This window comes from Egretta garzetta, unplaced genomic scaffold (assembly GCF_000687185.1).
Source record: "Egretta garzetta isolate BGI_Z169 unplaced genomic scaffold, ASM68718v1 scaffold129, whole genome shotgun sequence".
In the NCBI taxonomy this organism is placed as follows: Eukaryota; Metazoa; Chordata; class Aves; order Pelecaniformes; family Ardeidae; genus Egretta; species Egretta garzetta.
In genome coordinates, this window is record NW_009260836.1 from 606373 (window position 1) to 627028 (window position 20656).

The following is a 20656-nucleotide window of genomic DNA, read 5'->3' on the forward strand; positions in this document are numbered from 1 at the left end:
ATGTCACGTAATTCCAGCAAACTTTTTTCATTTGATTTTTTTCTGTTTTCATATGGCACCTTTTGTCTGTTCTTAAGAAATTCAACCTGACTTTTGTCTCATGTTTTATTACTGGTGTGTGTTAGGTTTTTAATTTGTTTGGTGTGGTGGTTTTGGGGGGAAAAGAGGCTTAATTTTTTTTTGACCCAGTGATTTCTTCATTACAGAGGTTTTTTTCCTTTTACAGAAAACTTTTTCTGACTGCTCTTTTGTGAACAAATGATTGGTGTGTCTCGTTTTCAGTGGTATTCATGTGATTGGGGAATCATCTCTTTCCCAGTGGGATTATTGAATTCTGGGATGCTCGAGTTTTTTTTTTGTTTGTTTTTTCCTTTTTGTTTTATTTTTCAAGGCTAAAGTGTCCTTTTGGTTTTTTGTCTTCAGTAGGCTTTGAATTTGAAAAACGATTTTTTTAAGGGTGGGGAGGCTCAGTGGTCATTTCTCTGTAAATGAGCTGAGCAAGGCATGTTCCCATTTTAAAACTCAAAAGTCCCTGTGTTGTTTTGCTTCCTAATGCTTTGGATTCCTGCATCTTCAGTGTCTTATGGGCCATCTTCACATACCAGGACAGATGGTTAATGTCTACTCATCACAAATTATGTACTTAATATTTATGCTGCTTGAATGTACATCATAGACTTAGAAGGGAGACTTTTAGTGAGATGGTATCAGGATCAGAAGTTGAGTTTGTTCAGTTGCGTAGCCTGGCTCTTGGTGATGTGGCAGAGCCAACATCACGGGAGACTTCTTTGAACTGCTCACATGTGGCATTCATCTCGATAACTGCAAGTCCACCGCTACTACAGAGACAGAGTTTCCAGTTACTGTGATCAAGTTTCCAGTTTCTGTGCAGTCTGTGTTTACTGACTTCAGGAGAGCCCAGACTTTCCCCTCACATCCACATACTTACACCTTCAAGTAAGAGTTTGGGGCTTAAATTGTAGCCAATTTGATCACTACTGTGGATTTTGAAAAAAAAAAAAAAACAACAAACCAAAAAAAACCCAAACCAAACCCCAATGTGATTGGTTATGGAACCTACATGATCGATTTTTAAGGTCTAGCTCCTGCCTGGGGAGAACAAGAGAAAGGCGGTACATTCTGTTGTGACCTGCTTCCCAGTTGCTTTTCAGTCATAGGTGCACTTAAAAACAGTTAGCAGTTAACAGTCTGTAGTCTACAGTAGACAGTAATGAAATGCTTATTGCAGATAACTGTTAACGATGTAACAAGCGTGTGACATTTTCTTTAATGCTCGCTCAAGTCTGTAAGGTGACAGAAAATGCTTTTATATGCTTTAACCTCATGTTGAAATAAGACAGATTGCACTTCTGAACTGAATAAATATGCAGTATGATTGATTAAAAATAAAAACATCCCAGCTAATATATATGTTTATCCAATGACTTTAGCTCTTGTTTTCAAGATATTTTAATGATTTTCTTTTTTAGACATCATTTTTCTTCAAGGAACGGAAGTCATATTTAAAGTAGCACTGAGCCTACTTAGCAGTCAAGAAACATCTATAATGGGATGCGAGAGTTTTGAGAACATTGTTGATTTTCTTAAAACCACTATTCCAGATATGACTCAGCCTCAAATGGAAAAAATTATTACCCAGGTAAGGTTGTTTTACTCTTTACTTTTTTTTCCCCCCATTTACTTTAAAAGAATTATGCCTAAGGTGTATGTAAAAGCCTTCTCGGTATGTTTCTTTTGGTTTGAAACGCAAAGGAGTCATCTTCCCAGTAACTTGTGTAGAAATAGAATATGAGCTAGTTTCAGTGGGTTTTGAACTGTAATTTTAGCAAGACTTTAGTTGCTACCTCAAGGTTTAGTACAAAGGTTCCTTTGTGCCCCAGCTATGGGGAAAACATGGCTTTGCTTATAAATTTCACGTCACCATCAGAAGGGTAAAAGCAGCATATTTTCCAAGCCTAAACTCAGCTGTTGCTCCCTGCTAGTGGGTGAGCAGTCCCAGTTTGTGACAGGAAGCACAGCTTGCCGTGGTGGGAAGAGGCAGCATCACAGCAACTTCTCCTCCCGATCTTTCGAACTTCTGGCTGCACGGGGCCAGGTACCCCCATAGGAACTTTTCTGACACCTCCAACTTAAAATCCTACAAGTTAGGAGGTTGGTGAGGCCCTGTTTTCATGTTCTGTATTAAAATCAAGGTCAAGCAAACTTTTGCTGTTTTGTTGTGGGGGCAGCTTCAGTCCTTCTGGGGATCACTGTTAGGGTGCCCTCCTGCAACTTCCCCTTCTCAGCTCAACCCTGTCATTGGAGGGATCACATTTGGCAGGTGCTTGGTGCCAGAGGTAAAAGCCCCTCAGGAATGATCCCTGCTTTTCTTGGGTAAGGGAAAGGAGGACTGGAGTAGTGTTATTTCATTGGTATCATTGCAACTTCATGCAAAGGCGAGAAGAGAAGAGAAACAAAGAATTACTGATGCTGATATAGGAAAAGCTCCTTGTGAAATACTGCGTCAGTGGCTGGGATCTTCATCTCTCTACATAGTCTTCCTCTGCATTGAAGCTGCAAATTGAAAATGAGCCTCAGTCTAGTAACTTAACTGTGAGCAGTTTTCCCCGTTCAGGTGGCAGTTCGGAGATAACAGAAGAGCTCTAGAAAGCCATCTCCATATGTAGGAGTGCAGTTAACGCTGATGCATTCTTATGGCTTGGTTGATGCTTGAATGTTTCAGGTGCTGTCAGTCAAGCATTCATTTTCAGATGATGTGTAAATCTTCATTTCCTCATTGCACTGATGGTGATTGCCATGCTAAACCTGTGTCAGGTACTTTAGTGTTTGCACAACTCACCAATTCTGGCAATGATAGAGATGGTAGCTCAATATTTTTGATACTGTTAGAAATTAAACTATCTGTCCTGCGGTCTGCATGGGTTGCAGAGCAATTGTGCTGTGGTGAGCATGGCAGAAGTGGCTTTGTGCAAAGCCAGGTCTGATTGAGTAAAGAATGGGTTACGTTGCCCGAGCAGAGGTGGATGTGGTTATACGCAGGTCAGCTCAGCTCTGAGAGGAAGGTGGTCTGCTTGCCTGTGGCGTGGTCTCATGCTGAGCAGCCTTCTGGATCTGCATTCACGTGTAAACTGCCAATACTGTGTTGCTTCTACCTAGGCTGGCTGCAGGTGGAGTCATTTTGCGTTGTAATTCCCGGGATGGTCCCCTTATAGCGGATAGTGAAAGAGAAATGTAGACGTTTTGCAGGAGAAGAAGACTTGACTGGGTAGTTACGTAGAGGAAAATGGCGTTTACCCAGCTTGAACACCATATGTAATTTTAAAGTTTTACCTCATTTGAGTTACCTGAAGAACAGTGAACATAATGCGGAACTTGTTTTGTTGGGGGATCTGTGTGTGCCTTCTGTCGGTGTGATGTTTGTGATCTCTAGAACAAGGAACAGAATTAATGTCACTGTAGACATCCTTCCCTTCCTAGTCTGAACTATTTGGTAACTTTCAGAAGCTGAGAGGCTGTGACTTAGATATATAAGGGTTGTATAGTCCCTTCACTGTTAGATGCTCAGTTCCATAGTCTTCACAATGCTTTGTCACCAAAGCATCCCAGTGAGAAAATAGTCTTATCTTCTGTGACAGACCACAGGGAAACTGAATCATGAAGAGCGTTTTTATAAAAGTCTATAAGCAGGCACTTGGAGTCAAGAGATCCAGTTTTGAAGATGGAGATCTGATTCTTCCTCATTGTGTGATCCTGCTCCCATCACAAGCTGTTGAGACTTCAATTTAAAAATTTCTTCTTGAACTTCTTAATATTCCTGAGCAAGAGATTATAAGACTTGATCATATTAGGAAATTCTTGGATTAAATAAGACTCTTCTGCCAATACATCTCATAGTAAAAGATGGTATTTGATAATTGTAAAAGTGATGATCCAGTTTATTCTAAAGTCTATGATGTATTATAGCTACAATAAGAACTCTAGGTGCTAAAATGCTCTTACTGTAGACTTCCCCTTAAAATACTTTTTTGAGAGGAACAGGAAAAAACATTAAGTTAATAAAGCAGAGTTGCCTCTTAGCCAAACATTCATGTGGAATAAATGTTCTTTATTTGTCGTGGTCTAACCCCAGCTAGCAACTAAGCACTACAGAGCCACTTGCTCACTCCCCGCCCTAGTGGGATGGGGGAGGGACTCGGAAGGATAAAAGTGAGAAAACTCATGGGTTGAGGTAAAGACAGTTTAATAGGGAAAGCAAAAGCCATGGACACAAATAAAGCAAAACAAGGAATTCATTCCCTGCTTCCCATTGGCGGGCAGGTGTTCAGCCATCTCCAGGAAAGCAGGGCTCTATTACACATAGTGGTTACTTGGGAAGACAAATGCCATCACTCTGCCCCCTCCACCCCCTTCTGTTTGCCCCAGCTTTCTGTGCTGAGCATGATGTCATATGGTATGGAATATCGCTGTGGTCAGAAAAAGACAGAAAAGGCCTTGACTCTGTGTAAGCACTGCTCAGCAGTAATGAAAACATCTCTGTGTTATCACCACCGTTTTCAGCACAAATCCAAACCATAGCCCCATACTAGCTACTGTGAAGAAAATTAACTCTATCCCAGCCAAAGACAGTACACTATTATAGTTAAAAATTGTTTTTTCTCTCATGGCAGGTGTTTGAGATGGATATTTCGAAACAGCTCCATGCCTATGAAGTAGAGTACCACGTTCTTCAGGATGAACTGCAGGAAAATGTGAATCCCTGTGATGAAGGTGAACCCCTGGAGAAGCTGGAGAGGGCAAACAATCACCTGAAAAGACAAAACATGGATTTGTTGGAGAAGTTACAGGTAAATGACTTAAGACTACAAACTCATGGTGGGGTCAATTCTATGATTCAGCCAATAGAGGAGTCAAGTGTCTTTTTTTAAATGTACATGAGAAGCCTCAGTAACTGCAAGACCTTATGCAGTTGAGCAGTTCTCTCAATTACAGTGATTTACTTTTGTTAGACATACTTTTAACTCCTTTGTCATTCCTTGCACTTTTCCTTCTTGATTTAGATCTCTTTTTCTCAAAATATCTCCGCCCTTATATCCCATAAAATCTGTTGGCAAAATTTGTGTACCTTGCTGAAAAATAAGCTCTCTGTCCTGTCATATCTTTGCTTCCCTATGGGAAAGTTTTAAGAAGTAATTCATAGTGCAGTAGGCTTGGTCTCTCCAGACCTCTGTAGTCAGTATCATTCTGTTTCCCTCTGCTGAAGCTCATAGTCCCACTTTTGAATGGTGGTCTCTCCTAGCAGGCTTGAATACAGCTGAGTGCCCATCAGACTTTGCTCAATATAGTCATGCTTTAAAAAAAGTCTTATCTTCCTCCTTCACTGTTGACCCTTTCTCCCATAGCCTGGCCAAGACTTGTTTCATGTATTGTCTTGCATTTTCCTGAACATCTTTTTGCATCACTGGGCCATTTCTTGTTATATTCGTTAATTTGAACAAGCATTGGGAAGAGCTCAGAGATCACCTTCAGCTTCTGAAACCTGAAAATAGAAGCAGGGAAAAAAGGAAAGATCAAGTCCTCATTATTTTTGTATTTATGGGCTGAGGGTGCTATGCTGTGTTCTTTTGATATTGAAAACAGAGATCACTTGCATTTTTACTGTTATTATTTTTGCTTTATTATTTTTATTTATTTACTTACTGCTACCTGGGCTTTTACCTCTGTTCTGAAAATGCACCAAGAGCATAGAATAATTATGAGTGACTGATTTGAAAGGCTCTACCAAAGCTCTTCTGTTCTTCTAGAGTGTCGTATTGTAATGCATCTTCCTCAGTTCCTTAACCTCTTTGACTTTTTGTTTGTTTAGCCTCTTCATTCCTCTGCTTGGACTCTTTCCTAGGAACGGTCAGAATTCCCCCACTTCCAACAGAGATACATTTGCTACTGCTGAGATCCAGGGTTTCTGATTACTAGTGGTTTTGGTTTTGGTTTTTTTTTTCCCTAGAGGAATCTGTAGGTCTTTTATTGGAGAACCGGGACATTGCTCCATCACTGTCAGTCAAGTAGTCTCTTTCAGTGCTACTCCAGCTGCTGCTTTCCTTTTCCTCCCTGCAGCTCCAGTTCCTTGTTACACTCAACTGTCTCTTGCTTGTTGCAACTTGCATGTCTCCTTCCCTCTGTAAAGCTTTCAGAAATCCTTCGGATTGATCTGGCCACTCTAAGGAGATTCTGTGTTTGATACACAGTAGGCATTCCTTGTATCACCTGCCTACACAGATGTCTTTTAGAAACATCTTAAGTATTTCAGGAAGGAACTTAACATAGAGCATATAATAATATAAAAGAAGTTATTCAGAACCCCTTGATTTATTCTAAATGTTACTGTTTACAGGTTGCTCATGCTAAAATTCAGAGTCTGGAATCCAGCCTGGAGACTATTTTGACTCGAGAGAACAAAATGAAGACTGTAATTCAGTCCCTGGAACAGGAGAAGACAACATATCAAAAGACTCTTGAGCAGATGATGAAGTATTTGCCAGCAGAAGTGTTGTCCGACTGTGAACTGCTCCTGAAGGAAGTAAACTACGATCCAAATAATAAAATAAAATAAGGAGTAAGCCATAAGCCAGGGTTTTCTAGGCAGCATTTCTTCAAAAAAAGGGAAAGAAAAGATGACTATGCTGCTTTCAACGGACTTAGCAATAGGCAATAGTATTATCCAAAACTAGTGCTGGGACACTCATAGCTACAGATGGGCCTTCAAATGTCAGTATGCAAATTCAGGCTATTAATTTTTTTATGATTGTGTAAATAAATCACAAGGGGGAAACAAAGGATTCTCACATGTAATTATGATGAGTAGATGTATATTTAGAGTTGACCTAAAGGAAAAGAGAAATTTCGGTAGTCAAAGCCAAGATAATGGTGATCTACAAATTCACTCTGGATGTGCTTGTCTTGTAGTGAAATGAGGATAGCGTGTCTTTATATATATGTATGTTGAATAATACTTGAAGAAAAAAAAAAGAATGTAATTTTCCCTCCAAAGAGCAGCATGTTTCACATCTTCTGTGGAAAATCTGTGTGAACTCATGCGCACCCCTCTCTCTTAATTCTACTGACATTGTGTGCACAGACCAATAAACAGAATAAGTATCATGATTTGGTTTGTACAGAAAGAGCTCTAGTGCTATCCGCTGCCTGGGCTGTACTGGTCAGCAATGTAATTCCGCATGCATGTTGGAACTGGAAACAAAAAGCATCACATCATAGCTCCGCCTCCATAGCTCAGAGCTAAGAAATAGGTATCTACACACGCTCGCAGAACTTGTAAAAACAAGAGCTAATGGTGACTGCTACTTCCTTTCTGGCCTGTTTGCTTCCACCTGTCCTGGGGTTGGTCGTGATGACAGGAGGAAGGAAGCAAGGCTGTGGGGTGGTATTTATTCTGACGTTAATTTTCTGCAGGAGGCTTACTGTCGTAAGAGTTAGGCTTGTAAGAGGTTCTCATTTAACCAAAGAAATACTACAAGAAGCCTTGTCTTTTTGCAGTGGGAGCCAGAAGTCTGCTGTTAAATTTTATTTGAAGTGAAAACGGAGGCAGGTTGCAGGACGTTGAGCATAAGAGCATGAGAGAGGACCAAGCAAGTTTCAAATATTATGTACCTTTCGGTTTTCACATACAGTGGATGTACATTTCAAAGGGGATTCTGAAGTACAGGTGCAGTTTTAATAATGCTTTCCAGGTTATTCCTGTTTTAATACTGCTTTGTGGTGGTCTTTTTAAAACAAAAGTAATGAATTCATGTGTTCTGGGCAGAAGGTAGGTAAGCTCAGATCATTTAAAGGGAGAAAATACATTTATAAAGGTATAAAAAATGCATATAGATTTGAAAATGTTTTTGAGTGGAATTTTTTGAGAAGGCTTAGACACCTGTGTAATAGAGATGTATTTTGGAGTGCATGTCTGAACAGTTAATTGAGTGTTACAGTGGCCCGTGTTATCTCTTACCATTTATACTGTATTTCAGGAAACACTTGTTCTTTTTAGTAAGAAAAACGATTAAGCAAAGTGCCAAATCCAGCAGTGTCTTTATGCATAAGATTGTCCAATTTAGAAAGCAAGGACTGAATATCACTGCTTTCTAAGTATTATGCTTTATGTTAACATAAAAGCAAGGAACAGCAATGCTGATTCGTGGCACGCTGCTGTGGAACTTAGGGGCTCGGGGGTCTCCTTTTTGTTGTTGTTGTTTTTTACTTCCATGGTGGTTTATTTTATTAAAGACAGTTGATTTACTTATCAGTCTTTCTTTTTACAGTTGAGGTGCAAGGTCTTAACACTGTGTATAAAATTATGTGGAATCTGTCTAGATATTTCAAGAACATTGTATTGTACTAGGTGGGAAAATGCCAAGTGAAAAGGTGGTTCTTTGCAGTTTTGTTCAGAGTAAGTTTTAGCTGATGTGTATATACAAAACCAATCCCAGGAACTGCAGTAGTGTGTATTACAAAGAATCAAGGTTATTCAGATACATCTTTTTTTTTTCTTTTTTCTTTTTTTTTTTTTTTTTTTAAGATGCACTGAATGTGCTTTATCCTCTGTTTCACTTACAAAATTTTTCATGTAATGCCTGGAGAAATTCCAATAAATGTCATTGCTGCATTTCCCATGGCCTCTGGCTAGTTTTATTTTTCTGTGCTTCAAGTACCAATCTCATTCTCAATAGTACTGTTTACGTGAAAGATGAAGAGGATTTAGTTTCAAGTTGTGGAGAAAAAACTCACAGGATTTGTAGAAGGACATAGGGAGGATAGAAATTCTTACCAAGGAGAATAGTCTTGCATTGTTCTTAGTAGAAGATGAAATGATCAAAAGGTATTTTTCTTCTGTAGCAGTTCATTTCATATGTATGCATGTTGAGAATAGTAATTTGATGGACTCTGTGCTGTTCGTCTAGCTTGGGAGGACAAGGAGGATGCCATATCAACAAGTAGGAATAAACTACAGAAGTAAAACCACAGTGAGGTAAGTGCCTCATGACATCTGTGATAGTGTTTGTATTCTGGACACAAGCGTGGCTTGTAATTGCGTACTTCTAGGGTGTCTGGCTTGAAGTCTGCGCTCAAGCAGGTATGCTCCAGATCATTTTCAGATGAATAACCAGCAAGATTATCTAGAAGACCGTGAATGGTGTGTGCGGTTGCACCCACCTGTTTGTCTCTCCCTGTCTATCGTATAGACAGCTTTACAGCCATTCTCTTCTGGTTGCAGTTGTGCAACTGTGAAGAGGGAAGTCTAAGGTGCAGTGGGCCAGAGACAGAGCTGCAAGGATATTTGCTTGGGAGAAGGGGCAGTTCCTGGGTTTGGACAAATGGCTCATTTATTCCTGTATCTTCTTTTTCTGTTTGGGGGAAAAAAAAAATTCAGAATAAAGCTATTATTCTGTCTGGGCTAAGCACAACAGTGTTCTCAGTTTTTACAGTCAACTTGTGGAGAACTAACTCAGGAGGAAAAAATATCGACTGTTTTCAGGAACAGCTAACTTAGACTGGTTTCTGCTGGCAGAGGGCTTTTTTGAAAGTCTGGGAAGAGATCCATCCTTCTGGCTAGCAAACTAGCTTGTAAATGAAGAGTACTGTTTGCCTGGAATAGCGTTGAAATAGGTCAGGCTGGTAAGAAGGGCTAACATAGGGAACTCTCTGGTATTTGCATCTTTTTTGGATGGAAAACTTGGCCAGAAAGGGTTGTTAGTTCTCTGGAGGGTTTTTTTCCCCTCTTCTAAAAAGGTGAGTATGTATTTCTCTCCTAAAAAGAACATTTATTTAAGGTGCTTTTTAAGTTGCATTTTGTTCACTTTTCTCTAAAAAAATATTAGATATTACTGAAAAATTGGTCTCCTGGTAAATGGCACGTTCCAGTTGAAGACCTGACTTGAAATCGCAAATCTAGCTAATCTTAAGTGGCTTGATTACGCCCCTTCTTCAACATGACACTGCTTTGCTTAATATCACTACAAGAAAGCCGAACAATTTGTAACATAGGAAAGAATTTCAGCAGTTTGGTCCAAGAATTTGATATTACTAGCATGATCCAGAGGGTCTGCATTTGGACACTTAATCTAAACCTAAAACCACATTGGTGTTAGTGTGAATAGCCTTTTGTGTGTTGAGGTGAATAACCCGGGCACTGTCGATAGTAATTACCCACTCAGTCTTTGTAGTCATAGATGGGTGTTGACAGGCATGTGCAGGCCGGAACATTTCAAGCTTTATGCCAGGCTACACCATCCATTTGAAGAGCTGTAATTGGTTCTGTGTTTCTGTAGTTCAGCTGGTAGCTGTTGTAGTCAGTGTTAGCTATTGAATGCATTTACATATGCTTTGCCTCCCTCGGTCTTTCTCGTGACTAGAAAGAACAAAATTTAACTTTCTTTTCCAAAAAGGCATATTGAATGCTTAGCTATATCCTTCCTCCAGACAGCTGGTGTGCAAGGGATAGAGTTTATATGCTTGAAGTTTAGTATGTTACCTCACTCTGTCTGAAAGCGTATTAAACTCGTTGGCGACAGTAAAAAGCTGGGAAGTAAAGCAGAGATTACTGTGCGCCTTGAGCAGCTAATGGGTTGTGTGCTGACGGGCTTGCAGTGGAGTGGAATCTGGATGGACTGGTGCTTGGTGTGTTGTTTGGTTTTATTTTAATGCTGACCTTAAACCTGGACCAAAGTAGGGAGCTGGCAGTGCTCCTTTTTGGAAATGTTGTGTTGGGGTTTCGTTTGAGTTGAGAAGGTTTTCCACTCCTTTACTGTTCTCTTGAGAATACTTGCTCAACAACCACTTTTTAACAAGGAAATTGGGAATCGTTGTTCGTAGCCTTACCATCAGAACTTCTCTTGGAGCTTATCCAAACTGTTCTGCACTCAAATTACAACTTACTCAAGTCTTCACTCTGATAGAAGGTTTTAATGTACTGGTTTTATTTTTGGTTACAGTGTGCGCTGAGAGATGACATAAATGCCATACATCATGTCCTGACGGAACGTACATAGGGAGAAGTATTGAGTGAGCTTGTGCTTGTAAAACGCTGGACTAAGAAATGTTGCTTCTTAGTGTGAGAAATAGGTCTGTATCTAACTTCAAAACAGAGATCTAGTTGCATTGGCTGTTTCTACTTATGCTGTTACCTGTCCAAATGATTACTTCAGTTGCCTTGCTTACACTTAGTATTTGGAGTTGAAGATATTTAGATAGGGCCATTTTTGTCTGAAAAGTTTGAACTGCTTGTACCATCCAATTTTGAGCATGAACGAAGCATTCTGTATAGTATAAACATTGTCTTCCTGTCCAGAAGAAAGAGCTGGTTTGAACCTATAGTTACTTTTCCCTTGGCTGGGCAAGTGGGCTACCCAAAATAGAATCATAGAGTATCTCAAGTTGGAAGGGACCCATAACCATCATTGAGTCCAATTCCCTGCTCTTTGCAGGACTACCTAAAACTAAACCATATGACTAAGAGCATCATCCAGATGCTCCTTGAATTCTTGACAGACTTGATGCCATGACCAGTTCCCTGGGAAACCTGTTCCAGTGACTGACCACCCTCTAAGTGAAGAACCTTTTCCTAATGTCTAATCTGAACTTCCCCAACACAGCTTCATTCCATCTCCCCATGTCCTATCACTGGTCACCAGAGAGAGGAGATCAGCCCCTCTCCCTCTGCTGCCCCGTTGGAGGGAGTTGTAGATTGCAATGAGGTCACCCCTCAGCCTTCTCCTCTCCAAGCTGAACAAGCCAAGTGACCTCAGCCACTCCTTGTACACCTTGCCCTTGAGACTTTTCACTATTGTGGTCACCATCCTCTGGACACACTCTAATAGTTTGATGTCCTTGTTATATTGAGGTGCTCAAAACTGCACACAGTACTCATGGCGTGGCTGCACCAGTGCAGGGTAGAATGGGACAATCGCCTCCCTCAACTGGCTACCCATGCTCTGCTTGATGCACCCCAGGACACAGTTGGCCCTTCTGGCTGCCGAGGCACACTGTTGACTCACATTCAACTTGCCATCAACCCAAACCCCCAGATCTCTTTCTGTGGGGCTGTTCTCCAGCCTCTTGTCTCCCAATTTGTACATATAACCAGGATTACCCTGTCCCAGGTGGAGAATCCAGCACTTGGCTCTTGTTAAATTCCATGAGGTTGGTGATTGCCCAGCTCTCTAGTCTATCCAGGTCTCTCTAAGGCCTCTCTACTCTCGAGGGAGTCTGCAGCTGCTCCTAGTTGAGTATCATCGGCAGCCCCAGGGAATGGAGGTGCTCAAGGGCACAGTGTGAAGTGAAAAGTAGATAGATCCAGGCTAGCTGGAGCCTGGAAGCAGCCACAGTGATGCCATACAAAGCCTGGCTTGCTAAACACCCAGGAATGTAGCTGGGTCTGCATGGCTCTGGGATGGCTGGACATCATCTCTATGCTGCATCTCGGGGCTCTGGTCAAGTCTGGTCCAGTGCACTGAGCGCCCATTTGTTCATTTGAGTAGTTCGTGCTCCTGAAAGACTTCTTCCATTTCAGTTTTACGTGCTGAGACAGCGCTGTGATGCAAACCAAATCGGAGTAAGTAGGAGACTTCCTTCAAAGTGTACACCTGGTGCTAACTAAAACCCTGCTGTAGGCCTCCAAAGCCCGTCAGCATCCTGTCAGCACTTCCCAAAAGAAAACAAGGCTAGTTTTGTATGAAGCTGCTGGGCTGTCTGCGTTATCCTCTCCGAGACTCAGTAAAGGGTGATTTTTTTTTCCCCAATGCTACAAAAAACTTATATTTTAGTGATCAGTCTGCTAAAGTTAATGCTTCAGAAGAAACCTTAGTTATTAAATTTGTACCTGAGTATCATCCACGAGGTGTCACTGTTGGTTTTGTATGCGCAGCTCGTGTGCGTGTGACGGCGTCGGGGTTGCACGGCTCCTGCGCTCTGCACAGTATGTGAGCAGCACGCTACAGCGCTTATTCTAGAGAGGAGAATTAACTTATTCTCCTGCCCAATGAAGCACGATGCTCTGTTTGCACACTGTTTGTAATAAAACGTGATGTTCATGGTCAAAGAATTTATTGTAATGAGAGGACTTACTAAATGATAGATATGGCCTTTTCAGAAACGGATGCCTCAGTTGCAGCGTTTAGCTTCTGCTCTTGTGTGAGAGAACTACGGAAGCACTTTTACACATTACAATAGGCATATTGTCCCCAGCAATCCAATCCTGGGTGTCTCCTTTTGTACCGTTCTGGTTGAGCAGGATTTGATTTTATGTCTCTTGAAGCCAGCATTGAGCTGATCTGGTCTAACTGCAGTCCGATTCTGCACTTACTCATTTTTGTTTGTTCGTATAAGGCTTCCTTGCAATAAGCTTCCCTACGCCCATTAAGTCTCAAAGAACCAGTCCTTCTTCCCAGGTTTTCTTTTAATTAAACGTACTGGGTTTTCAGTGATCAGAACAAAAATGAAGGATATGCCCCTATTTTTCCCAGAGCTACGGAGAAAATGTGACTTGCTACTTCCATTTCCCGGTTAACTCCTTTTCCCTCCAACAGCATTGCCTTCGGATGTCGCGCTTGCTCTGAAACGCAGAGGATGCAGTCAGGATAACACGCTGTACCAACCACCAGGACACAGCTGTTCTCAAATACGTGTGGACAACAGGCACAAGGCATGTTTACCTCCCGACCAGAGCCTAATGTTCAAACCATACTCAGGTAATTATGGCATCAGCATTTCCCTGGGGACTTCTGAGCATAAACAAAGAGACCACATCTCTTCTACAATGCGTTTGCATTTCTAAAAGCACCAAATTATAGATGGGCCTAATGGGTTGAAGGTGCTTAAAGCAGGGCCAGTGCACTTCATGCGCAATATACCATCATTTGAAAAGCTATCACGTTGTGGAAACATCATTCAAGTGCTAATTTAAATAATACCAACATCTGAAATGAAGGCATGCTCTGACATTTGTAGGTTTAATGTCTATTTTTGCACTTTACCAAAATAGATAGGCTGTGGGTAGTTCTATGATTATTGCTGTGCATTAGCAAGACAAAAACTGCGTAGGCAGCTGGTATTATGCCTGGGTAAATATAGATGAGGGAGAATCTACAGAGTAATTTTTTGATGTCACATGTTTGTTTAAGAAATAATTAGAAAGAGCGCTAACTTCAGTGTTGCTTAAGGCTTTAGAGAGGGTGGGAGGATCTTAAAAATTTGGTAACCAGGCATGTTTGCATCCTGCATAGCCTGCGGTCCCGGTAGCAGGGACAGGCTTGTGCAGCCCAGGGAGCCGTGATTCCCTGACATCCCTTGCCTACTGAGCAATCACAGCTGCTGGTGCCGGATGTATTGCCAAGCCATCATCCCGACCAGAATTTGTGATGTTTGTGTCCTCTGCCCTTGTGGTAATCCTGAAAACTTCAGAGGGCTTTGGTGGGCTGAAATGGATATTTTTTCACTGACTGCTGGTATTGAGTATTGTGGAAGGAGCAAAGGTAGCAATCTTTTTGGAAGAACATCAGTTTACCACTTTCTGGCTGAAACAAGTAACAGCTACATGGTCCTTCCTACTCCAAATGGACCGGCAAAGGGAAGCGAGGTATGCCGAACCACTGAATTGCTCACAGTGGTGTAGCTGCTTTTAGCAACATGTGCTTGTCCATAACTATAATAATATGTCAACTGGAGGGTAACTTCTAATAGTTTTCTAATGGAGACCAATAGGTAAAATCCTCCACAATGCTTTTCGTTCCTCTTTTCTGTGTAAGAATGAACTTGACATAGTGCTGCAGTAAAATTCTGCTTTGTAGGAAAGGGTTGGGTGATTTGGTTATGTCAGTAGGTGGGGGGAAACGTGAGAGTGCAGCGGAGGATAGCCCAGCTCTGACACTTGGTACCAATGCTTCTACAGCCTGACCTGTGCTGCAAGGTCCCCATTGACTTTCTCCTCAGAACAAAATCATAGAATCGTTTAGGTTGGAAAGGAAGTTCGTGCAAGTGAGTATTCAACTGGGTGTTTGTCTTTTTTTTCCCCCTTATATTTTTCCAACTTTTTATCCTCTGCAGGAGGACAGGATCCTGCTGCATGTCTTGTTTTCTTTTTAGGCCAGCTGGTCCCCACTTTTTTTAGTCTTTCCCCTCCTGCTCATATTCTTCACAAAGGGTGAGATCACTGCCCATTTCCTTGGTTTGTGGGCGATGTTCTCACCAACCCACCCTGCTGGAGAAACGTGGCATCAAAGCTCTGTGGTTTTCATAGAATCATAGAATGTTTTGGGTTGGAAGGGACCCCTAGAGGTCATCTAGTCCAACCCCCCTGCAGGGAGCAGGGACACCGCTAACTAGATCAGGTTGCTCAGAGCCCCGTCCAACCTGGCCTGGAATGTTCCCAGGGATGGGGCCTCCACTACCTCTCTGGGCAACCTGTTCCAGTGTTTCACTACCCTCATTGTAAAGAATTTCTTCCTTATATCTAGTCTAAACCTACCCTGTTTTAGTTTAAAACCATTACCCCTTGTCCTGACACAGCTGGCCCTACTAAAAAGATTTTCCCCACCTTTCCTATAGGCCCCTGTTTTCTAAGAAACGTGTTTACGTCAGCTCAATGGGAAGTACCATTGCTGCCCATCTCTTGTGAAAAGCCAGAGAGCACCTTGTCCAGCAGTTCCTTGGGGTTAATTCTCATGGTCCTGCTGAGGTTACGCACAAGCAATGCAAGAGGGTGCTTCATATGCTTGGCCCAGCTGGCTTCTTAAAGGCCCAGGGTTTGGATGACTGCAATACCCCCAGTACATGAAGATGTCAGGGGTTTTTTAACAGTCTCTCAGTGGAAGTAAGCCTGATGCAGTTAAACAGCCCTGGAGGAAACTTGTTCAGTTTAGCTGGGAGATTGGGCATGCGTAAAGTGGTTGTGTGTGGGTAGGCAGGAAGAAATGGAATTGCGGCAGCAGATCGTAAAGTAGATGTGGCAAACACTTCTGCTCTTACAGCAGCTTATTTATACCAAAGCACATGATAACATGCCAATTTTTTGCGATTTCTGGCTTCTTGACATTTGTTCTACTTACTCCTTACAAAAAGTATGTATTTTTCCTAGCACCACCTGAAGTGATCATAGCATCCTAGAGAGCCAAAGCACTAAAATGATGCAAAGTTGCTAAGTGGAGAACCCTGCATTTTGGAAACGATATTTATTTGTGATGTAACCGGGCCTACAGAGATGCTACGACGTAAATCTGGTAAGACAGAAAAAGATGTACAGTGTCCCAAGAAATTTACCATTAAGTCAAAGAGGTGGAAAGAAGGATGAGAGTGAGTTGGTAAGAGCATCAGTGTGGGCCCAGGGCAATTATGATCAGTTTAGGCAGATGTACAACTATATCGTAGATGCCTGTTTTTAGAAGTGGGAAGGTTTGATTTAGTCTTTATCAAGCTTTCTGGCTCAGCACTGTCTTCATAGAGACACGTCAAAGATTAACTCTCATTCATCTAATTTTGATAGCCACCTTTCTCTGGCTGTGGTCAGTCCTAAAACCTTTGTCTATGCTTTCTTCTCTCCCACCCACCCCAAATACCAGCAAGAAGAGCAGAGGTGTGGCACCTCCTTTCTCTTCCTCTATAGAATAACCTAATGGTTAAGCACAGTTGTTAAGGACGCTAAAGGCTTGATTTCTGGCCAGAAATGCATCCTGGAAAAAACGCAAGTGGAAATATGTAACATGGACAGCCTTCACAGCCCGCTTGTTTGTTCTTATACTTCGAGAATCAAATGATGAGTGTGATTAGACCCTCAAAGGATCTCAATTACTGACTCTCTCTCCCATTTATGCCATGCTTTGAGGGAAATTATAATGAACATGCTATTAAACAAAACATGAACCCTCAGGCTATGTGGTCTATGGCAGATCCTTTGCTCCTTGGTATGTGCATACGCCTCTCTCCCTGCTCCCCTGTGTGAGCCAGGATCCTGACACGAGTTTCTTTCCCTTCCTTACTCCTGGACCCCAGAGTCGGGGTCTCCAACCACCACGTCAGGCAGGGCAGGAAAGGGAGAAGAGGGGAACGCGATGCTCGCACTGCCCCTCCACGCATGCCGAGACCTGAGGTGCTGCTGTTCTCCAACTGCAGTGTCATCCAAGCTAGTAGTCTTTTTTCCCATTTATTTTTTATTTCTTTTTCTCACTTTTCTTTCCCCTCATCCCAGGGGAGTCAGAGTCTGAAGAGAGTCTCAGTGTAAATCTCTGAACACAGAAATTAACTGTAGTCCTTCCTGTGTGCAATAGGAAAATGAATAGCAAAGAAAATTTGCCTGGAGCTGGTCGGGAAAGGTGGAGGAGAAGGATTTGATGCTGCAGATGCCTTAAGTAGATGCAGTGTGCTGGAGTTTAGGGCCCGGTTCAATATATCTGTCGTAAAATGAATGTGTGCTCTACCACCATCTGTAAAATGTGTGCCCAGCAGCAAACCGCTCCAGACACAGCTAAAAGTGTAATGGCCCAAAGGCAGGGAGGGAAAAGGAGAAACAGAAGAGAAGGAGGGAACATGTATTGCAGGAGAGAATAAGGACTGGGGTTGCATCGGGCATGCGAGGAGAAACCTGTGCCACTCTTCTTTGCGTGCTGGAGGTGCCTGTCACCATGAGGTCTAGAGTCACAAATCAGGTTGGTGATATCTCTCCTGGGCTTAGCCAGCAACCCTCCCTAAGCTGTAAACATTTCAAGATATAATGGCTCCCTCCCTTTCACTATAGCAAAGTAGGGAGGAGAAAGCACCTGCCACCAAATCCTTGGTAGCCCCAGAAACACCCTGACAGCCCCCACAATCATTGCTCCCCACAAACAAGGTTCCTTTTCCCACGTGAAACAAGCCATGTGCTAGGTTTTGCCACAAAACCAAAGGCACTTGAGCACTGAAGTGAGTAAAATTTTTCCCTCTTCCCAAAGAGCAAGTTCAGCACCATTTAAACTTCTGAAATCGAGGAAAGGAAGAGGTGAGCTTTTGAGCAAAGATCCAGTGCACAAACCCCCGGCATCTATTAGGCTTGGCCTCTGAACTGTGGGTAAAGAGAATAATCCAAATACCAAGCCAGGCAGTTAGACCATGTGACCTCTTTGGGGTTAGCTTTTTGTAACCCTCCAAATGCAACAGCTTCCGTCTGGTCTGTTTGTTGCTTCTTTTTTTATTTTTTTTTATTTTTAAGTGTTAAAAGTATACATTACTCTGTGCATTAAAATGATAAATACAATTTTGGTATCGAGGGCTCAAGGGCATGTAGCATATTCCTTTGATTTTGCAGGGCCAATAAAACTTGTGTGCTGAGAGTGGCTTCCTTTGGGCATCTTTTTACAGAAGCTTTTAATACTTCCTTTCCCTCCACATGAAAAGCTACATACAGTCATGGCTATTATACCATGTAGGATTAACTTAAAGTACAGGACAGAGCTTGAAAGGTTTGGGGTGTTGAGCTTTCTGCAAAGTCTGCTACCTAAGTATTTAAGCGCTCTTCCCATTTACATAATCTAATTGTTACATTTGTTAACAGTTATTCTCTCTTCTAAATCCTACATCTGATCTCCACTAGGCGAATGTTGTCGCAGCAATTAAATAGAAAAGTGCTAGAGGTAGACAGGAGGAAAAAGAAAGCAAAAAGATGATCACCAGTTTCTCAGCGGGGTTTGCAGCCCTTTAACCACAGTGCAGAGCTGATGTGGTTGCTGATTTTCCCTCCTTATTCAATTTTGTCCCTAATAGCCATGGAAACAAAGAATGTCAGTAAAAGTAACCGTTTCATTCAGCTCTTTTCTGGCCACAGCCTGCACTAAAAGCTTTGTTATTTGCTCTCCGCTCTGTGTGCTGGAGGGAAAGGAGGGAGAAAGCGAGGTGGCTCACAGAGGGCGAGGATCACTGCAGATGTGGCAGGGAGGGATGGAGCAGCAGGGCACCAGGCTGAGATGGTGATGACCCAGGCAACTGAGAAGTGATGTAATCATCAGAGAAAACAAGACCATCTCAGTGTGCCCTCTCTGCCTGTCTCCTACCCCTTCTTCTTATGCTTCAGGCCAGATACCTAAAGGGGGGCAGATGCAGGTGGTTGTAGAGCAAACCAGCAGCAGCAGAGTGAGCTCCATGGAGGAGCATGGACAGCAAAGGCAAGGTGGACTCTTTGGTGGCTGAGGAGTGGTCTTCCTTGGCCCTTCCTCCAGCCTCTTAGCAAACCCCTGATGAATGCCAAGATAGGGCTGGGTAGTAGGAGCGGGTGGCTCTGAGCAAAAGGAGTATAGGGACTAACAACTCATTCTGGGTGTCCTCTCCAAGCAAGTGGAGGAAAAGAAGGTAATCGGGAGTACCCAGCATGGATTCACCAAGGGGAAATCAAGCCTAACCAATCTGATAGCCTTCTATGATGTCATGACTGGCTGGGTAGATGAGAGGAGAGCAGTGGATGTTGTCTACCTTGACTTCAGCAAGGCTTTTGCTACTGTCTCCCATAACATCCTCATAGGGAAGCTCAAGAAGTATGGGCTGGATGAGTGGACAGTGAGGTGGATTGAGAACTGGCTGAATGGCAGGGCTCAGAGGGTTCTGATCGGCGGGGCAGAGTCCAGTTGGAGGCCAGTAGCTACTGGAGTTCTCCAGGGCTCAGTACTCGGCCCAGTCTTGTTCAATTTATTCATCAATGACCTGGATGAGGGGACAGAGTGTACCATCAGCAAGTTTGCTGATGACACAAAACCGGGAGGAGTGGCTGATATGCCGGGAGGCTGCGCTGCCATTCAACGGGACCTGGACAGGCTGGAGAGCTGGGAGGAGAGGAACCTGATGAAGTTCAACAAGGGCCAAGTGTTGGGTGCTGCACCCGGGGGGGGTGAACCCCAGGCCCCAGTGTGTCCAGTTCTGGGCTCCCTGGTTCAGGAAAGATGAGGAACTCCTAGAAAGAGTCCAGAGGAGAGCAACTAGGATGATAAAGGGACTGGAGCACCTCCCCTATGAGGAAAGGCTGAGAGGGCTGGGCTTGTTTAGCCTGAAGAAGAGAAGACTGAGAGGGGATCTCATCAACATTCACAAATATCTCAAGGGTGGATGTCACGAGGATGGAGCCAGACTCTTCTCAGTGGTGCCCAGCGCCAGGACAAGGGGCAATGGGCACAAACTGAAACATAAGAGGTTTCAGTTGAATATGCATAAGAACTTTTTTGAGGGTGACAGAACACTGGAACAGGCTGCCCAGGGGGGCTGTGGAGTCTCCTTCTCTGGAGATATGTCCTGTGCAACCTGCTCTAGGTGAACCTGCTTTAGTAGGGGATTGGACTAGATGATCTCCCAAGGTCCCTTCCAACCCTTGCCATTCTGTGATTCTGTGTGACTATGAGGGCTGAGGGAGGAGAAGACTTGGGGAGGGACGTTGTCAACAGTGTGGGAAATAGGCAGGAGGCAGTTGGGGACATTAAGCTGTGAAAGAAAAGAGAATAACTTTTCTTCAAGAAAATGGGTGGAGGAGGCAAAAAATAGAATTGGGGAAGTGTACATGTGGGTTGCAGAGGAGACGTCAAACAGGACAACGTCAGTGTTTCCCAGATGAAGGCTGTGCAATGCCCTGGCTGGAGTG

At 42.9% G+C, this 20656-nt stretch overlaps 1 protein-coding gene across 2 annotated transcripts in view; it reads left to right on the top strand.

Annotated features, from left to right (window-relative positions):
* Positions 1-8542, top strand: part of TBC1D4 (TBC1 domain family member 4) — a 54556-nt gene extending 46014 nt beyond the window's left edge. For both annotated transcript variants that reach the window (XM_035902408.1, XM_035902409.1), the window contains 3 exons: positions 1491-1660; positions 4689-4865; positions 6410-8542. In XM_035902408.1, the coding sequence (XP_035758301.1) occupies positions 1491-1660; positions 4689-4865; positions 6410-6628 (566 nt within the window). In that variant the 3' untranslated portion in view covers positions 6629-8542. The remainder of the gene's footprint in view (positions 1-1490; positions 1661-4688; positions 4866-6409) is intronic.
* The last annotated feature ends 12114 nt before the right edge of the window (positions 8543-20656 follow it).